Raw genomic sequence first — 19,881 nt, forward strand, 5'->3', positions numbered from 1 at the left:
ATGTTTCCTGCCAGCACCAAGAAAGCACCAGCTGGCAAACAGCTCCAAAATAAAAGCATTTGCTGGAAACACTTACTGATCCTGAAGATTCCCCTTGTCATGAATATGTAAGCAACAAAATCACCTCCTCAATGCGGTGCTCAGGGTGCCACCTCTAAGGGGACAGCACCAGGTAGGAGTCGTGCTGAACTGAAACACCCTGGGCCAGCGCACACAGACTCCTTCCCCAGGCAGCCCTCCAGCCTGCGAGCTCCAGCTAAGCCATCTCCCCCGTTCCCGGCTGCAGCCCTCCCACACGCACGAAGCATCGCAATCCTGGCATCTGCACGCAGACATGAGCCACATTTGCCACATGGAGGAAAGCTGTCACCTCCCTGCCCAGCACCCAGGCTTGCCATTGCCACCTGCTATTCCTCCCCTTCCCGAAGCACCATTCTCTCCGGTGGTGGGTGTTTTGTTTTGTTTTGAGGGTGGTTTTTTGTTGTTGTTGTTCCTCCTTCCCCTGCTTTCAGCTTCTTCTCACTCCTGCGCTAGGACGAGCCTCCTTCCCCAAACACAGCCGAGCGCCGCGCTGTCTCACAGCTGCCCCGTGCTTCCCCCAACCGTTATGACCCAGGGGGGCGAGCACCCCCACAGCGGTACGTGCCCAGCCCCGGCAGGGACCATCACAGCCGTCCTGCGGCACCGGCCGCCGCCCGAGGCCACCCGTGCGTGAGCCCCTGCCCCCTCCTGGCTGCGACACGAAGTGCCGGGCTGGCCTCCCCATCCCCTGCGCTGCGCGCAGCACCAGCACCTCCTGGAAGCTCGTATTTACGCTCTAGGCTTATTTTAACAATCCTTGCAAAGCTGCAGGTCTGCACAGGATACATATTTTATACCTCTACGCATATTAGCATTCCTCAAATGTCTTTCCAATAGATCACATGTATGCGCTGTGGTAAAAGCTCAGCGTAAATTGTGACACTCAGCTATGCATGGAGATGTTCCAAGCGCATCCGTTACCCTCTAGCCTGTATCTTGCAGCATGCATCCCAAATCCTAAGGCACTACCAATCACCCTTGAATAAGACACTGCCTAGCTACTTAACTACTAGGCCAGGTTCATAGAGTGCATGGGAAAAGTTGCCTTTTTATATTCCATTTAGTAGTTCCTGTTCCCATGTGCACATATTTAGGTGGGTCTCACAAGGTGGTCTTAATTTATTTCAGGTTTGGGGAAGCTGAATACATTGGTTACCAGTTTTTCTGTAGGACCTGACACTTTTAAGTGTCAGGCAGTCTAAATCCCTGTATTTGGACCAAATTAAATGTCATGAACACAGCCGCCCTTTTAAGCGCTTCTATAAACATGTACCCAAGCAGCTTTATTCCCAACTCACACCGAGAGAGCCTTTGCCAGACATTGGATCAGGACATGGATCACTTTACCCGGCTCTCCCACAGAAGTAGAGGCAGGACTCCTTGCCTATCTGAGAGGCAGGTTAACACCATCTATTCTTACTCAACTGGATCATTCTCTTCGCCATCCCAATTTGTTTAAATTAGCATCACACATCAGTTTCCTCACACACACTTTGAAAATTTGAAGAAAGCAAATGCAGGAATCCGTGTTGCCCCAAGCCACTCAATAACTGACTTCTTCCCTACAGCGAGAAACAACAGGAGACTCCAGTTGCAATACCAGTGGCAACGCTGCACTATCATACGTGTATATTTGTTTAAATGTATTACAGATATTGCCACAAAGAGTTCCAAGTACCACAGATGCACAAGCGGGAAATCACCCATTATTCCTGCCTGATCCTGGCCTTGCAATCCCCATCCTGATTAAATTACTGAGGCTAGGATTATCAGCAAGATAATCAGATGCAGCGTCTAATCTGGATAACCCAGCATTACTGGGCCCCACAACACAGGATTTCACTGACCACTCTGCTATGGGCATTCCAGAGCATTACATCTCATTTCTTCACTTAAAGGATTCAAACACACAAGAGACTTGTGCAGAGGGGAATGTTAAGGAACATACATTTTTAGTCAAACGCAGTAGCTTGCTCAACTGCTGTGGTTCTGAGACACCCCAGATCCAGCAGAATCAGGAGTTCAGAGCAATCGTTTATCTGAACATTTTATTGTTTATTTAGAGGCTCCAGAATCTACAACTTTTTTAATAAAGCCTCAAGGTATCAGCCCATATTGTCAGGAGCAGGTAGGTGCAGGTACATCTGTACCAAAGCAACGGCATTGTCCAAATAGCTCTTTTTCATCTGGATACCTCCCTTGACCCTCCTCCAAGCTTTCAGTTTCCTTGGCCTTACCAATATATGTGCTTGTAGGTAGCCATCAGGCCTCCCACAAGGGAGACCCCAAGGACAGGGACAAGATCTGGAAGTAAGGATTATTTTGCACTTGGAAGAGTTCAGTATAGTGACAAAAAGTTTGTCAAAATTCTTTGCCCATCACCTGCATGCATTGCTCAACCCCCACTCTTGCTTCCCCTTAGCTGAGATTTTCCTTCCCACGTTTCTACAAGTTTGTCATTCTGTAACACAAGATAGAAGCTCAGTGATACTCTGAAAAGAAGGTCCAGCTTTGGGAATCCGAACCTTGGCTAGCTGCTCCGCTGCACAGCAAGCAGGGTTTTGTTCAGCAACAAAATGGCCTGGACAGGGCACAAAGACAGAAAATTAACCTGATCTTTCACCAAGTCCTCCATTGTTCCCAGGCAGCATGAGAGAGTATTTTAAAATCTCCTTTGCAGGCACGCACAGTCTGAACTCCTGTTCTGCTCAAAAAATGAATCACTTAGAGGCTTCCATCACCTTATCAAAGTCCCTAGTGGCCCCTGCCTGCCCTCCCATGAAGAGTTTGATCTCCTTTTAGGAAGAGGATAAAGCTGTCCTTGAGCAAAGCTGCTTTTCAGTGAAGTATTGTGCTGGTTTTATGAGAACATCAGACACCTCCAGGTGTCCCTCAGACACGTATCTATCAATAGTTGCAGCTCAGATTTTTTCCAAGCAGCTCACAGAAAACAGTTTGTAGGCATCTGATTTCTGTTTGAAGGGCACGTTAGAAATGCGATTCACAGAAGAGATGTCTAGATTACATTTCTGATGCTGCATAACTATGTGGGTCCATCTTATCTCCAATTACAAGGGCAAGCAGGGAGAAGAGAACTGGGAAGGAAGAAGTTGAGCTGAGAACAGATGAAAGCATTACTGGCTGCCATCAGTTCATGCTCACTGCCAAAAGCAAGGTCAGGCAATATTACCTTTCTGCCTCGTTAAAAATCTCAAAGGTAAAAGGGCACTATCATTTCAAGAACATAAATGGCTGCATGAAACAATCTTCTCTCCCACCAGAGATGAGGGCTTGTTACCCAAGATAACCAAATCCTTCAGCAATTACAAAAATCCACAAGACCTGGAGCATCACTGCTGGTTTAGCCCAGCTCCATACGGAAATCAACAGCTCTCACTCACTAAGCATCAGGGATGGGAAACAGGAACAGCAGCCAGCCGGGGTCAGATGCCGAGGAGCGAGCATATTTATAGCAAGACTGTACATCATGCGTTTATACACAGCAGGTAAAACAAGAACTGATAAAGATACACACTTCCCATTAGATTTTCAGATTCATCCAGAGGCTGGAACTCAGAAAAGAGAAACTCCCTTTCTACCACCTGTAATGGGAATCAGTAGGTAAGAACAATACCCATAAGGAAGATTAAAAATGCATCAAAAAGATGTCTAGAAGCAGCTGCTAGAGCCTTATAGGAGGGAGGGGATAGAAGAAAGAAGATGATGGCTTTTCTTTTCATACTCTTACATTAGAACTCTGAAGTTGAGAACTGCAGCTTCTCTCCATATCCACTGCTGTGCTAATCGGGCTATGCAGGGAGCAACAACTGCACCTACCACCTCTGGCCTACAGATCTGCCTGAAATCCTTACGTCAGGACCAACAGAACCAGCCTCTCCAGCACTTTGTGAATTTACTTCTCTGGGGGTTTGTTTGCATTTTTAACAAGTTTTTATTTACCCATAAGGAAATTCTCCCTTGGGTCCACACCCTCAAGGCAGGTCACGTGAAGGATTCACTGAGAAATCAGGCAGCAACTGCTCTCATGTCCCTGTCTAGGGTCAGCAGAGACAGACAGTGTAATCACATCCCTTAGCTATGCTCATAGGCAAGCAGAGCTGTAACAACAAAACAATGGGTTAGAAACTGTGGTCTAAACAATTCTCCTCAAGAAGAGCACATTGCTTTTCCAGGGTATATTTCTTGCTTTAGAAAGGTAAAGAAATGAAGTTGTGTAGCACAGTAAGGGATTATGACCTTTGAAACACAATAAGCCAAAATCAGGCTGCACTGGATAAGCACTCACTAGTGGTGGCACACTGGAGAGCATATTGTTGCACAGTTTCTGGTTTTAAAAAGCTCAAACCTTTGCAGAGGCAATAAGGACTTTGAGAACACAGCCTGGGACACATGCATTAGCCATAAGTACACCTGTGCTTTGCTGATGACTCTTGTACTGTCTAGGTCACTACTGCAAGCATTTCAGGCAGGAATAATCCAAAGTTAACACGCAGACAACACTCCTCAAGTAAGGATCTAACTAAGCTACTGAATTTGCTTGATCAAGAGAGCTCAGCTGGCTCCCCAGCTGGGGCAAATTCCTGGCCTCACAGCTGGTGCCGCTGCAAGGCTAACAGTGCTGCAGCCCAACACACCCAGCATTATGCAGCCCCAGGGCTCTTCACACATACCTGCACCCAAACCGTGTTCAGGTGAGCACCCGTAGAACAGGTACAAAGCACATGGACAGCAAGATGTAGCAGGCTGATGCTCCCTCAAGTCACAGAGTAAAAGAATGCACCCTTTCGAGCAATTTGTCACATAAGCCAAGGAAACGTTTTGCCTTCTCTCCATGACACCTCACAAGGGTTTACAACCACTGATAAATACCCGCTGGCATCCAGCTTACTAGTGATAGTAGCAAACAAAGTTGACCGTGTGCCAAGATATGTCCTTTCTTTACAGTCTGACCACATACTTCCCCACAGATGAATGTGCGCAGGCTCTGCTAGCTGAGGCAGTGTTATCACACAAGGAACCAACAGCTTCAGACAACTTGAGCCCAGCAGCATTTCCAAGGCTCCTTGCCTTCAAGATCAAGCAGATCGCTTCTGCTCAGCTTTTCCCAAACCAGACTCCTCCAGACAGCACATCTGCAAGGTAGTCACACTAACAACTTCTCCTTGTTTTGTTGCCTCAATCCTTTCCCAGGGAAAGGGCGTGCAGCAGGACATTTACTGCTTCAAATGCCCATAACTTTGCCCCTGGCTCCCTAGGCACCCCAGCTCCTGGCAGACACAGGCAAACCCTGGCCTTTCATCTTACTCAGCTCACAAGTTTGCTTGCAGCTTTGCTGTTATCTCTAGATGATAAGAAGAAATAGCAAAATGAGAAAGGAAGTGTACACGTCCCCTGAAGTGAGGGATCATCTTTTCCACCATTTCACAGCTCAGGATCTAGCCCCCTCCTCACCACAGGGTCTGTCCAAAGCTCCTCAGGCAGCCAGACCCAGGATGCAGAGCTGCTTCTTGCTTTATGCACAGATTCATACTAATTCTGTACCAAGACTCACCTCTCAGTCTATCACTGACCTTCCTCTGGCTGAAGTCCCCATCCAGTCATCCCTCGGAGCACAGAGACCCAGAAGCACAACCTTCCTAATGCCCCCTTTCCTTCTTTATAACCTTGCTCTGCCAAATTGCTGTTAAGGCATATGACCCTCAGCTGGGCAGCTGCTGTATCCAGCCTTGCTGAGCAGTTGATTAGCTGTGCTGGGGCCAGCTGGTAAGTGTAAACCTTCCCAGACACAGTAACAGCCAGGTGTGCCGCGAAGGTCAGGGTTACCATGCAGAGAGAAATAAGAAAACTAAGGTTTTTTTCTCCTCCTATTCCACTTTTCTGTGTATTACAGAGGGGGAAGGAGGTCAGTACTGCTACGAAGCTCAGACATGACTGCAATGGCTCCAGATTGCAGATGGAATGAGAAGGTGATCCCAGATCCTCAGGGCCTGCCTGTCATAACAGTGGTCTCCCTCCATGTATCAGCTGTGTGTTCAGAGCAAATGAATTGGGTTTTAGCATGAGCAAATTCCAGGTCTGGCCACTGGCAATCCTAAGGACGTGCAGCTCCTGTTAATCTGGTGTGAGCAGCAGGTGCTCGGCTACTTGAGCAATCAGGTCCAGCTTCAGACTGAGTAGCTGGTTAGTGGATAACAATGTTGGATGGAGCACGGGGGTGCCCAGGAGCTGTGCCGAAGGATGTAACACCCATGCAGTATTTCTGCCTGAGAGCCAAGTCAGTGTGCCTGCTTCAGTCTGCATCAGGGTAGGAATCAGTAGGCACTAAGCAGGTGAGGGGGGCAGAACCCAGCTAGCTGTGACCTGACCTGCTTGGAAATAGCCCACCTGCCCTGCAGTGTGTGTGCAATACCTGATTGTCCCAAAAAGAGAGGCGCTTTTTAATTAATTTTGTCTGGTATTACCTTCTGCAGTTTCAGCAACTGTTTTTTTCATAAGCAAACTGCGAAAAATAACAGGAAATATTGGGAATCATTTAGCAAACAGAGCAGTCAATCTTGTTTCTTTGCTCATTTGAGCAGTGGTGCTCTCAGGTGAGCGTTAACATTTGCATAAGGAACATTAGAGCTGCACTTAGCAGTTCAGCCGCTGCATTTCCCACTATTGATTGCTACCATTCAAGCCCAGCTCTAATGCGTGTCAGCAGACATAAGCTAGGAGGCAGCTATGTCCCCACTGGGAGCAATGATACATTATCACTCTCTTCAAATGAACCTAGAGAAATAATATATATATATATTTAACAGAAAGTCCTGGCTCTAACTGACTGCAAAGAAATTTCAGTGGCTGCAGAAGTGCAAATCAGCATAATCTGTGACTAGAATGAAAATCCGGTACTAGAAGTGAGTTATGCATACAAGAGATTATTTTACAAACACATTCATTAATTTGTGTTGCTATTCTGTCCTCGTGCCCCTGCCTTCATCTTTTGAAATCAGGCTGGCTAAACACGGACATTTGCTGAAATATTATGTGTGAAATTGAGAACAGCAGATACCTTCCCCATCATCAGCCTGACCCTCAAAATAATGTTTTATCTTGCCATATGTGTGAAGGGACAAGGCCACCGGCAGTCGACGCCAGAAGGTTATTTCCAGTAAGAACTGGGAGATCCAATACTGCTGTGAGACATTACTTAGCTGTCTAAGCAGCGTGGGTATTTCCAAAGTGGCACATGCCGTGCAGTTGAGAGATACCTGAGCTGGCTCTTCCAGAAAGAGGAGCTGCATGTGGTCTAATTAGTGCCACTGAAGGAAAGAGCAAATTGGCTTGTGTGCAGAGCTGGGCTGGTCCTGCATGGGGCCATGCTATGCAGCTACATCAGCCCTGCTTCCTGAATGTCATCAGTAAAAGACTCAGGTCTTATTTCCAAGCCAGGCACCGGGTGTTGGGAAAGGGGAGCAAGATGCACTCCATCTCCTCACAGCTGGAGATGGCCCTTGGCTCCTGGTCAGAGCTCTTTGGGTTCACAGGGTGCCTTGCTGATGCACTTGTTGAGGGAAGTGCTCAGTGAGTGTCGTAACTGGAAAGAGAAATGACATCTGGATCTGAAGGACCTTTTTGCAGTCAGGTCAGAGGAGTACATGTGGTGACATGTGGACCCAGCCAGCCACTGGGGTGAGTTATCGTATGATGATGGCATCATGCCATTAAACAAGCATTTGAGGGACCAGGTCTGTGCCAGCAAACACCAGCAATACAGGAGGGGCATGACTTATGTCTAAATGCCTTGCTGGTCCCTTAGACCTCAGATCTAGTTGCACAAATGGTCAAATTAACTCACTTTGTGATAAATAAGTCCCACCCCCAGTCATAAACCACAGCAGTTCATAATCCCTCCGCCCCAGCTTTGTGTAGAGGTGTATTTAGTTCTTCAAGGCATATGCAGCTGTATAGCTGGAGTTCTTCATGCCTGAAATAAAAGGAAAGTAGTTAACAGGACTTGGTCGCTGGGACAACTAGACCCCCAAAAGACACAATCTCCCAGACCTACCAACCGCTCTGCTGGGCTGAATCCAGAGCCGATCAGTCAGGGACGGGGAGCTACAGCTGTCCCCAAGGCCTCCAGTCCACACCTGAGACCTCTCCTGCATGTGCACAGGTGTGAAGGCACAGAGGGGAGGGAAAGGCAAAGTAGGCAGGACCCTGTTCTAAAAACACCATGAAGATCCCTTGGCACATCGTATGGGAATTCTTTAACACGCCTTGTCTTTGTGCTGTTGAGCTGTAGTCTTCCTTGTAATTTTAGACAGAAGTCTCAAGGTGGGAAACACCTCCTGGAGATCTTCACTGTTCAGGAGAACTTCTGAGACACTAATATATCAGGCAACTGGAAGACTAGAAGTTCAAGGATTTGACATATGCAGCCACACACAAACCACCGCTGTGTCTGATGCTCAGTATTGAGCTGGAGCAGTGGGACATGGGTTTGCATTTGCCTCCAAGAGCACATCTTTCCATAGTTATCAGAGCTGTATAACTGGCACAAATTCCCTCTCAGGCAGAGCACAATACAGTAAGGTTCCTTGGGAGTTGGAAGCTGGGCAGGAAATCCAAGTCTACCGTGACATTAAAACTGACCACGTGAAGTTAGTTCCTTTTCACTCAGCTTCGCGCTGTGGAAGGGCCGTGCATGATGTACTGGTTTTTAGGTGGTCTTCTTTTTTTGACCCTTTAATTCTTGAGCTGTTATTCAGAAATGGCTTTCTAACTCAGGCACTGACCGTGTTCAATCAGTTGCACAGTGGTGTATAGTAGTGCAGCCGCAGGCACCCGGGTGCAGGTACAGCCATGCCAGCACTAGAGCCCTCCAGCCTGCTGGTGCTTACACTGCTCCCACACCCTGCAGCCTCACTCCAGTCCTCCACACAGTCACACTGCTGAGTTTCCACCTGCTCAACGAGCTGGAAAGTTAACAGGAAGATTCGCTCAGTTTTCTCCATAGCTTGCTTTAACTTGGGAGAGCATGATTTCTGTGTGCTGTCTGTCAAAACAACAAGCCGGTGCATCTGAATTATTTACTCCAACTCACTTGAACTTGCATTTCTTTTCCTTTTTTGCACAGTCACCATGATGCTTGCCACTCCACAATTAAGAAGAAGAGACAGATGACACAGATGATGAGGTTGCTCTAGGTGATTATAACAAAATATGACAAGGCATTTATCCAGCTCTCTGCAGCAGCATTTTATTTTTGCTCAGTTCATTAGTGTGTAGCAGGACACCTCTGGCGAGTTTACTTAAAGGTGCTTTGGAGAGGGGCGTGGGGCAGGCTGGGTGCAACAGAGAAACAGATTAGAGAAACCAGCTGAGCAGCACTTCTTTCCATGCCTCCTGGTGGGCTGGGTTTCACATTCTGCCTTCAGTGTGTTTTGATGCTGAATAGAGCCACGCCCTGGGGAAAGAACATGTGAGGAACCAGCTTTGTGCCATGGACCTGGTAACATATGCCTCGGTGGACTTCCCAGTCCTTAGTCACACGGGGCTGGTGGGATTCAGGACTGTTGGGTTCAGTTTCAGGAGTTTTCCTTTAACTGTTGGGCTCACACATTTTCTGGAGGCTTTCTGTAACAACCTCCTACCGTTGTTCCCTTCATTTTAATTAGTAGCAGAGATGATGTTAGTGCAACCGGTTCAAGTATTCATCAAGATAACATCTATACATACTTGGAGCAGTCCAGGAGCTAAAGGCAACACTTGCCAGTTCCAGTTTTGCCACCAGTGGTTAACAAAACAAGGTAATGAACATATTACATCAACCCAGACAGAACCATCAGCAAACAGAGGCAACCTCTCGGGGAAGCTAAATGAAGGTTGCAGCTTTGAGTATTTTCTTGCGGTAGCCCTTCTGCCTGTTACAGGTTGTTAAGAAGCGTGGGGCTGGGGGTAGACTAGACACTCTGGAGCCTAAACGACAAAACCACCACTGCTGGTGTTTTTGACCATACTGGTGGCTGAACTCCATGACTGAAGTGGCTCCTCTGAGCCCTGCGTCAACAATTAACAGTTGAAGAATTGGAGGATCCTCACAGGACAATCACAGCTGAACACATGTGTACTGGACACCATGGGAGGTAGAGGAGAAGCACATCCTTTGCACAAACGCTGTTGCTTGTCCTTGTTCCTCAGTGCCCCAGTTCTTCTGTGTTAGTTTACATGGCTGCAAAGAAGGTGTAAGGCCCAGGGAAGGCTCTTGCAGGCACTGAGCACTTACCTAAGCGAGTAGGGGAGGCACAGGGATCGGTGGGCTTGCTGCAGGCTTTCCCCGAGAGCCAGCTTTGCCAGGAAAGATCCGACCTCGCTTCCTGAGAGCTCCACAAATAGTGTCTCGCCATAGAAGCCACAACCAGCTGCTGCAGCTGTGGTGGTGGTGCAGAGCTTGGGGGTCGGAGTGAGGGGAGAGTGTGTCCTCAACCACTCCAGCTACCACTCTGCCGCCCTTGCTGGGGCAGTCCTAAGGCAGTCCTGGGCTCTGTCCCACATGGTGGCAGGAGGCAGAAGAGCCCCAGCATCTCTCATGGACAGTGGCTGCTGCATGACACACACTCTTTGACCCAAGGGTGCCTTTATGGTAGCACTGGTCATGGAGCCTTCTCCTGGTCACTGCACAAGTCATAGTCCTGGTGGGAAAGGTTAGACTTTGCAGTGGCCTCCCTGGAGGAAGAATGTTCTCCTCCGTGCTGTTTCAGATCAGCCAATGGAGTTCTCTCTTGGTGTGGCAGTCGTAGGAAGCTGTCCCCTGGCCTGCCATCATCTGCAGATGCAGTCTGTACCCTGCAAACATAACCAGCCAAAGTCTGCTCCCGGAGCACTGACTTCAGATAGGAGCAGACTTGCCCTGCGAGGGATGCTGAAGGCTTGGAAGGGGGAGCCGGCCAGTTTGCACAGAAGTGCCTTGGCCTTTATTCTCTGATCAGCTGAAGCCCTCAGAAGTGGCTACTAACATACTGTGTATGTGAGCCTTGGCACACAGGTGGCAGCAGGACAGGAGGTCACTAGCTGTTCATGAAAAAGCCCATTCCTTGCACAGTTCTGTTGTGAATTGGCTGAACAGATCATAAAACCCTCTCCCCATCCCACCAATGTTATGATAAGGTGTAAGGCAACAGGGAGCCCTGGAGACAGAGACATTAATGCATTTATGCACTGATTCTAAGCCAAAGCTATGATTAGTACCCACTGAAGTGGACAAAAGCAGTTCATGTCTCTCCTATCCACCTACCCAAAAGAAAGCTAAACCAAGGGCTCAGAGGGGTTGAGAATCAGGGAGAAAAGTGGCTATTTGGGCTCAATTTTCACTTTGCACTAGAACTTCCTTGACTTCAGAATCACGTATCGTGTCTTCTCTGTGCCAATCAAGACCTCAGTCACATCTTCCATCTTAATATTCCCAGCACACAAAAACTAGGAGGGAAAGACAGGGCCGAGTGAGTTTAAAGAGAGCCTGATGCCCCCGATGTGCACCCACATCTCTCTGCTTGGCAAATCGGGCTGTCTGAAGACTGAATGAGAGCGTGTTCCTGCACCACAGAAGGTCAGTAAGATAAAAATAACCCCCCAAAGCCTACATTCAGCTTGGAAGCACAGTGCTGAGCCAGGGACAATGATAATAGGAAAACACAATACATTTCTCAGAGCAGTCCTAAAATAATACATTATAAATGGGCAAAGGGGGAGGAGGAGGGATGGAGGGCTATTTTATCACTATTCCAAAAGCATTCAGAGGAAATAAATTGGGATCCATTTGACAGACAGTTCTCAAAAGCCAAAATGTGCTAAATATAATGCTGAATTTCTCTAAACACAAAACATGTCAGCAAGAGTCCCTTGGCCAGCAACTTTTTAATATTTGTGCTTTTTTTGCCCCCCTCCCCTTGTTTAGCCTTTTCCCCATGATGGTTATTTGCCTTTCTGGAGAGCTTAATCAGGAGCTATTAGAGGCAGTCACTCTCTAAGCTGTAAACGTTAAAAGTCCATTAGCTCACCCCAAGCGAGGCTGGCAGGAGGGAGATGATGTACTTGCTGAAGTTGAACAAGCTGTTTGCATGCTGAATATTTCTAATCACTGAGCAATGCCAGGAGAATCTGAACATTATTGCACTCAGCTGCCCAGTGACCTTTCGAAAACACTCACTCTAATAAAAAAAATGAAGTGGCAAAACGTATCCAGCACTGAACCTGCAAAAAGGGACAGATGAACGTTTGTAAGCAATTCTAGGCACCAACTACACCCACCTTTACAATAAAGTAACTCTAGAAATAATCATTAGCAAGGCCTACCTTGCCTGCTCCCTCTGCCACATTCACTTGTGTTATGCATGGTTGCCTGTAAAATGCATGGGTTAATAAAACATGACAGACAACTGCTTGCTTTTGGTCTGATCACAATCAGCTTGATCCAGCAAAGTGCACACACTTTGTTTTAGGCACATTTTCAAGTCCCAACGGTCTTTAATGTGATTTGAGCCCTGTCCTGTGACATTCTGGCCCCAGCTAGCACCTCCTGGATGCTTTTGGTCCGATCACCCAGCTGCCATTCATCACTATACAGCAAGCAGAATGGCGAGACACCTAGGTAAACCTTTACAGAAACATTTTCAGAGGTTGCAGCTGAGTAGAACCAGGTTTAAGCACAAGTCACAGCCTTTGGAGAGTACAGCAATGCAACTTTGAGGAATCTCTGGCCTTCTAAGGCTTTTAAGAAGTCATTTCTCCCTGTATTCCCAAAAAATTTAAGCAATTGATTGGAGACTTCTAGCTACTCGTGGATGCCTGGCACCAGGACAGCATCTTGAGTGATGCCAGCCACACTCTGCTTGTTTTAGAGCACAGTGCCTACAGACAGAGTTTGGGGATTATCTCATATGGCCCACAACACCGGCCAACAGAAATTGAGCTGAGGGCACATCTCACATCAAGAGTAACTGCTGTCTTTCAGTGTCTTTCAGTCACTGACCTGTCAATTGTAGCAGACATAAGCCTGTCTCCCAGCATAGTATACCTTCCATGAGAAGACCAAAAAATGGAAGGGCAGAGAGCTTGGATGTCCCTGTGAAGTTCAGAACAACCATAGATCAAAATTAGAGTTATTTCTTACAGTGACAGAAGGACAACAGAAAAGACAGACCATTTAAAAACAGCTCTTTGGTCAGTGGATGGTTTAAGCAAAATACCAGCAGGACTTTATCTCCTGCAAGGAGTGACTCTGATGCTCAGTTATAGTTTTCTGGTTAGAGCACCAACATTTCTCCAGGCTAGGGTATTCAAAAACATGGAGAAACTGATTTATCACAGCCAGCCAGAAGCGTTTGAGGCTTCACATAAGATGCTTGAAGGAGCAGAGACTGCAGGCTTTCACAGAGCGCTTGGGCTGTTGTTCCCTTCTGCTGTAGTTTGAGTACTCCCTCCAATGCAGCACAGAGTAACGCCCCACTGGCTGGTGGCTTTGTCAGCTCTGTAGCAGCTCAGGCATCCCCCTGAAGTGACAGGTTCTTCAGGGTCTCCCAGAAGAAGTGACAACTGGAACCAGTCAAATCAGTTACTCCTCCCCTTGTGCTACTGGCCAGAAGCCCTATTGAAAGAGTAAAGGCAAAAGCTTGTCCCAAGAGCAGGACCAGAGCCAGGATGCCCAAGGAGGCTCACACTGAGACATGGAAGTGGAGCCTCTGAGGGGCACTTTTCTTCCTCCCCACCTTTCTGATGCCTCAAGGCCAGACCCTCTTGGTGGGGACTCCCCTCCCTTTTAACAGTGTAGGAGGCAGTAACGTGCAGACACATAAAGGAGACCTCCTACATTCTTACACGTGCAGCCAGCCCCTCACTAATTGTCTCAGTCCCTTTGCAACATCACTCACCAACAGGGAGAAGCCAGCAGGAAGGCAGCTAATGGGCAAAATAAAAATAAAATAAAATAAAAATTTTAAAATCTTAGCTCCCACAGCAGCGGGTGCAGAACTGCAGCTCCCACTGAGACATGGGCTTACAGCGCTGCCTTGTCCTCTTGATATCAGTAGGGAAGATGACTACATTGCTAGTTTAAAGCAAATCCCCTCTTACTCCAGTGTTAGTCAGATTGGCCAAGTCTCTAACCCCATGGGGTTGGGTGCTCTGTCTAAAGTCTTGTGTGAAGACTTTAAAGAACTCCCCAATAGGAAAAGAACTGCAAACCTCTTGAAACTTGCAGGTTTCAAGTGTATAAACCCACTCACTACTTTGAAATCTCACACAGAGATCTATGCATTTTGCAAGTCTGTCCCGGTATATACTCAAAGGCAAGAGGGGACAATGGGAGAGGAAGAAAATAGAACCTTCAGTGTTCTCCAATATACAAAGCACACATCACCTCTCTGGCTGGCAACCTGCTTTATTAAGTTAAGCCATAGTATGTGATAAGGAGCAAATACTAGCCTAAGATTCAAAATCTACTGGAGATTAAGATTCTGCCTCCTTGAAAGACAGATGGTCCAGGCAGAGGATATAATGTTCTCTCAGACCTACCTGGGAAATTGCTTTCCAGTCCAGTAAAAAGCCAAGCCACCTCTCCCCCACAAAAAAACCCCAAACCACCAACCAACACACCCACAGTTTCCTGAAAATGCAGGAAGAACAAGAAGGATACTTTTCAAAATGTTTTTTAATTAAAACCAAAAAAAGGAGCACACACCACAGCTTGACATGGGCTAGCCAAACTGCTGGTCATTGGGACGCTGAACTGGCATGAGGAAGGCTGTGTTTCTGCATAACTCAGGAGCACCGGCATGGACACTGAGACTCCCAGGAAAGTACTCTGCCTGCCAGGCTACTGCTGCTTTATGCTGAGCAGATCTCTCTCATGTGGTGATGAGAAACTTCATCCTGCAGCCCAAATTCTTTTTCCAACAGGCAGAAGTCCTGGAGACTGGGGAAAAGACCATTTCAATGAATCTGCATTTTCCAAGCACTTCTGGAAAGGTTTCCCCGTTGGTTCTCCTGCCTCCCGCGGCAGGTTACACGAGTTTAAATGGAGACTCATCTTTGGCAATAGCCACACTGGTAGGACCCAGTTCTGCTTCTGCTGAAGTCAATATATGTCCTTCCCCGGACTGTAACCGCAGCTGCACCAGGGCTCATGATCACTAGCCAATTGTGCTTTAAAGTTAAATCCTCATCCACTCCGTCTAGTCAGCAACTTCTGAGAGCTTCTTCAGGCTCACGGAAGTGTGTACCAGTAAATACAGGTAAACGTGAACATCTTGGCTACAGCAGTGTGGTGAAGTTTTCAAATATGCCCAAGAGATGGAGGAGCCAAAGTTTCATTTTAAGACATGACTTGGGCACCAGATTAGGTATCAAAACCACCCTGTCATCTAATAAAGCAGTTTCCAAAGCTGCTGGTGTGTTGCTCCACCAGCCTGTGGGTTTTCTTTTACCAGAAAGGCTGGGCTAAAAAAAGTGACACATCTTTCATACACAATTTTTATCTGTTAGAATTTGCTAGATATGCACCTCATTTGTCTGTCAAATATTTAAAAAATACTTCAACCTGCTCTAATAATCACATTTTAACACATGCATCAAGTTTGGATCGGAACAGCTTCTCTGGGATAATCAGTAAGCCCAAATTGCTGATTTAAGGCCTAAATATCAGTCACTGGCCAGCCAGCCACAAAAAGTCACTATCCTTGAACTCTTGGAATTATTTTTGGCTCAGACTAACCCTTGTTACCATACATCTTATCCTACACACAAAAGGAAAGCGTATGTGTTTTTCAAGGCTACTGTTGCACCACAAGTTTACATACAAACACAACTTTTGCAAACATGAGACCAAAGTAAGATCTCATATGTCCCAGGGTAAGTCAGAAAGTCCACAGGAGTCAAGGGAATGGTAACTGCCATCGAGGATCAGGCCTAATACATGCATTACAGAAGCAAGGTAGCTCCTTGGCTCGAGGTCTGGCTGATTCACTTTGCACATACCACTGCTTTAGCATTACATCCTTATCTAATGGTAAACCTGTTTCAACAACATGCAATACATATTAATGCAATATGCACTGCAACACACAATACGCATCCAAAGAAATATGCCAATGCAAAAATCTGACTTCTCACACATAACAGGGCTAATAAGGAAGAGCCTTTTACAAAAGACAATCAAGAAATCACCCGAAACCATGAGACCTGAGGGGCCTCAAGCGATCTGCAATACTGAGACCTAATAACAGATGCTAATTCATGAAAGAAACACAAACAGTGGGACTGAGGTAATGGCAGAGATTTCATTAGTGCAATTAACATTTATAATGGTATGTTCTTTAATAGAATTTAAATAAGGCTTTGAATAATTACACACACTAAAACTAACATTCCATAACCTTATTCCGCATGGAAAAGCAGCAGAAACAACCCTCTGGACTGCACAAGGTCCAATTATGAACAATTACATTCAAAAAGTAGATCAAAACAGAAACAACTCTTTCCCCCAAAAGATGCATCATCATCTTTAAAGTCAACTTTCTCCCCTAGTGTGAGAAGTGTGAAGAACAGATGAACTGGGCTTCAGCCCAGTAGATTTGGCCTCATCAAATTACCGGTACTGCTTTCCAACCCAGAGTCTCTCCTCATTTCTTTAGGGTGATGGAAGCTCATGGAAAAAGAAGAGAATTTCTGAAGCAATGGAAGGTGAGTTGTCCCTTCCCCAGGCCCGACAATGTACATAAATTATGGAAGCTTGAAAAAAATCTACATTACACCGTGGCATGTGTGTTTTCGGTGCATGTTCTCCTTTAGAAACTACTCACAGACAATGGGGCTGGGTGGGCAAAAAAAATCAAAGCAGCATATGAAATAGTAATATACTGTTTCAAAATCTGCACTGTCCTGCAGAACCAGGAATTATAATTTATTCAGATTGTTCTCAACAGATCCAATCTACGCTGGATATGTAAAAAACAAGAGACTAAGTCATCAAGGAAAACCAAACAAAAAAACCTGCACACTGAAAGAGTTTTTTAAAAATGAAACAAAAGAAAAAAATCCCAAGAAACACTGCTGAAAGCTCAGAAAAATTTATCATCAATTCTGAAGTGGGGCCTTGTGACATCATCTGGGTTAATGAAGACGGAGATGGACTTCCCAGGGTTCTCAGTCACTAGCTGTTGCAACTTTTTGGCTAATCGGTCATCAGGCTGGTTGGTGTCCCCTCCGTCTGACTGCGGGGAGGGGATGCTGGTGGTGCTGCCCCGCCGCTGGAGCTCGAGTGTTAGCCGGTTGGCTGCTTTGACATGTTCAATGGCAGTTCGAAGGTGTTCGGCAGGGTCTGAGCGGACTGAGGACAGCTTCCGCGCGTGCAGCATGACGGTTTCTTCGGAGAGGTGCTCCAGCATATTGCACTGGGGGATGAAATAGTTTGGGCACATCTTGTTGACCAAGCAGTGCTGGAGATCATCAATGAGACCCAAGAGAAAATGGGCTGCGTAATCCTCCTGGGCCAAGTAGTTGGCTGGTAGCCTGTCACAAGCCCACAGCATCATGCTCCGCAAGTGATATGGACTAATGGCTTTGGGGCGGGACAGCAACTTGATAATGATAGCTTTGCAGGCCTGATAGGCTTGCATGAGGCTGCTGGAGATGCACTTTTTCAGCTGCACTTCACTTCTGGCAAATGACAGCCTCCATTCATTGTCCTTCTTCCCCTTGTAGGAACATGCAGGCACTAAGTAAAACCCACTTATTACTTCCTCCTCTGTGATCTTCCCATCCCAGAAGTGGTTCTCCATCAGCCAGCTCTGGGCCACAGCTGGCCAACCTTTGAAGGACACCACAGGGACAATGTCATACAGCATGCGGCTGCTGCCCACTCCCAAAATGATGGATATGATAGTCCCATTCTTTTCTACCTTCTCCACCTTTGGCATCCCTCGCTGGGGCTTTTTCTGGATCTCGGAGAGGACAATGCTAATGGAGTCATAGAACCAGTCTGCGACTTTTGTTGGAGAGAAGAAATAATTGGTAGCTCCATTGATATGGTCCACGATTGTGCAGCAGTCCTTCCATTTGCTGATAGTTCCTTCGTCAAACAGACGCAGGCTCAGCCAGGAGTGGCACAAAGCTGAGTGGCGCATGTCCAGCGTGACTGGTTGGTTGCGGTCATGCAGCTTCAGCGCGGGCACAAGCAGGGTGAAGTCCATGTCATAGTCTGTGCCTCGTGCATAAACATTCAGCTCATCAAGATCAATGTCCACCACACCTTCCCGCACACCGCCTGAAAGCAGCAGGTACTCGTTGGCTACAGGCAGCTTCTGGTCAAGCTTCTGAACCATGCCTGCAAAGGAGAGAAAGAGAAGTCCTTTCAAGAGAAGGCAAACAGATCTGGGATACAGGATTTAACCCCACCCCATACCCAGCAGGAATAAAAGCGGCCAGAGTTATCCATCACAGTTTGTGTGACACAGCACAGATGTACGTCAGACCCAGCACCCAGCCAACCTTTAGTCCCACCTGACTCAGGGCAGGGCCTTCCCTGCATTCCTGGGAATGGGTGAAGTCCATCCTAAACATCATACTGGGGACAATGGAAAAAAGCAGAAGCCTCTGGTAAAACACAGCAAAGCTACTTTCAGGACTAACTTTAACTTCTTAAACACCTTCTAAACCAGTTTTTCACCATATTGTTGCTTATTTCCATGGTATCCAAATGCTTCAAAAAGAAATGAGATTATTATTTGACTCACCGCTCTTATTTTCTCTCTGGTGTAAGAAAAAAGCTGGGCCACCATCAGGGGGTTGATTTGTGTGTAACTGAATGAACAGCTACAAATGATAGTTCAAGCAGGCCCGATTTTACTATTTGCTTTAGATTTACTGATGAACAAAGGCAATACGTCCTTCTCTTACGGTGGAATGCAGACAGGTTAAACTATCATATCCCTGCTCATTGCAGGAGGATTGGACTAGATGACCTTTAAAGGTCCCTTCCAACCCAAACTGTTCTATGATTATTTGACTCTATCAGGCAGTAACAGAAGCCAGCTCTGAAATTGGTTCCTCAAGCTGTAATGACGGTATCATGCCACAAGATACCTGATCAGCTCCCCAGAGCACATACCTAGAATCATAGAAATACAGAATCATTTAGGTTGGAAAAGACCTTTAGATCATCAAGTCCAACCATAAACCTAACACTGCCAAGTCCACCACTAAAGCATGACATGCAGACAGATTTCTATTTTCAACACCGAAACCAGACACTTCCCCTCACCTGCACTACCCGCACCAGTTGTGCAAAGCCGGTTTCTCACTGCATTCTATAAATACCACCATACTCTGTTCACAGAACACGAACAGCAGACTGAGAAGAGACTCCATGCAGTAGCTGAGGTATTAGCACCTCAATGTTCAAATTAGGATTAAAATTGAGGTCTGCACTTCGACTGCTCTATAGTTTGCTTCTGCTATCTGCTCTGTTTCATTCCTGGTGCTAATCCTGTGGTTAAACACTCTTGATTCCTTCCCAGCCCCAGTTCAGACAACACACTTAGGCCACAAAGGAACTAAAGCCAGTGACTTTGAAGGGAGACACTGATTCTCTTATAAGCACTGCAAAAGGGATATATTGTTATTTCTTACAAGCACAAACGTACTATTTTTTGTTGGCATGCTTTCGAAAAGCACTATAGTTCACTCTAGTTTGCTCATATCAAGAGTGGTCAAATTAAGACCTTCCATGACAATGAAGCCAGA

At 46.6% G+C, this 19,881-nt stretch overlaps 1 protein-coding gene across 1 annotated transcript in view; it reads right to left on the reverse strand.

The window, feature by feature from the left end:
* Nucleotides 1-14,773: 14,773 nt before the first annotated feature.
* MB21D2 (Mab-21 domain containing 2) overlaps nt 14,774-19,881 on the reverse strand; it is a 74,870-nt gene continuing 69,762 nt past the window's right edge. The window contains exon 2 of the mRNA XM_080410598.1: nt 14,774-18,463. Coding sequence (XP_080266724.1) covers nt 17,199-18,463 — 1,265 coding nt within the window. The 3' untranslated portion in view covers nt 14,774-17,198. The remainder of the gene's footprint in view (nt 18,464-19,881) is intronic.

Source organism: Falco punctatus (assembly GCF_963210335.1).
Source record: "Falco punctatus genome assembly, chromosome: 13".
Lineage (NCBI taxonomy): Eukaryota > Metazoa > Chordata > Aves > Falconiformes > Falconidae > Falco > Falco punctatus.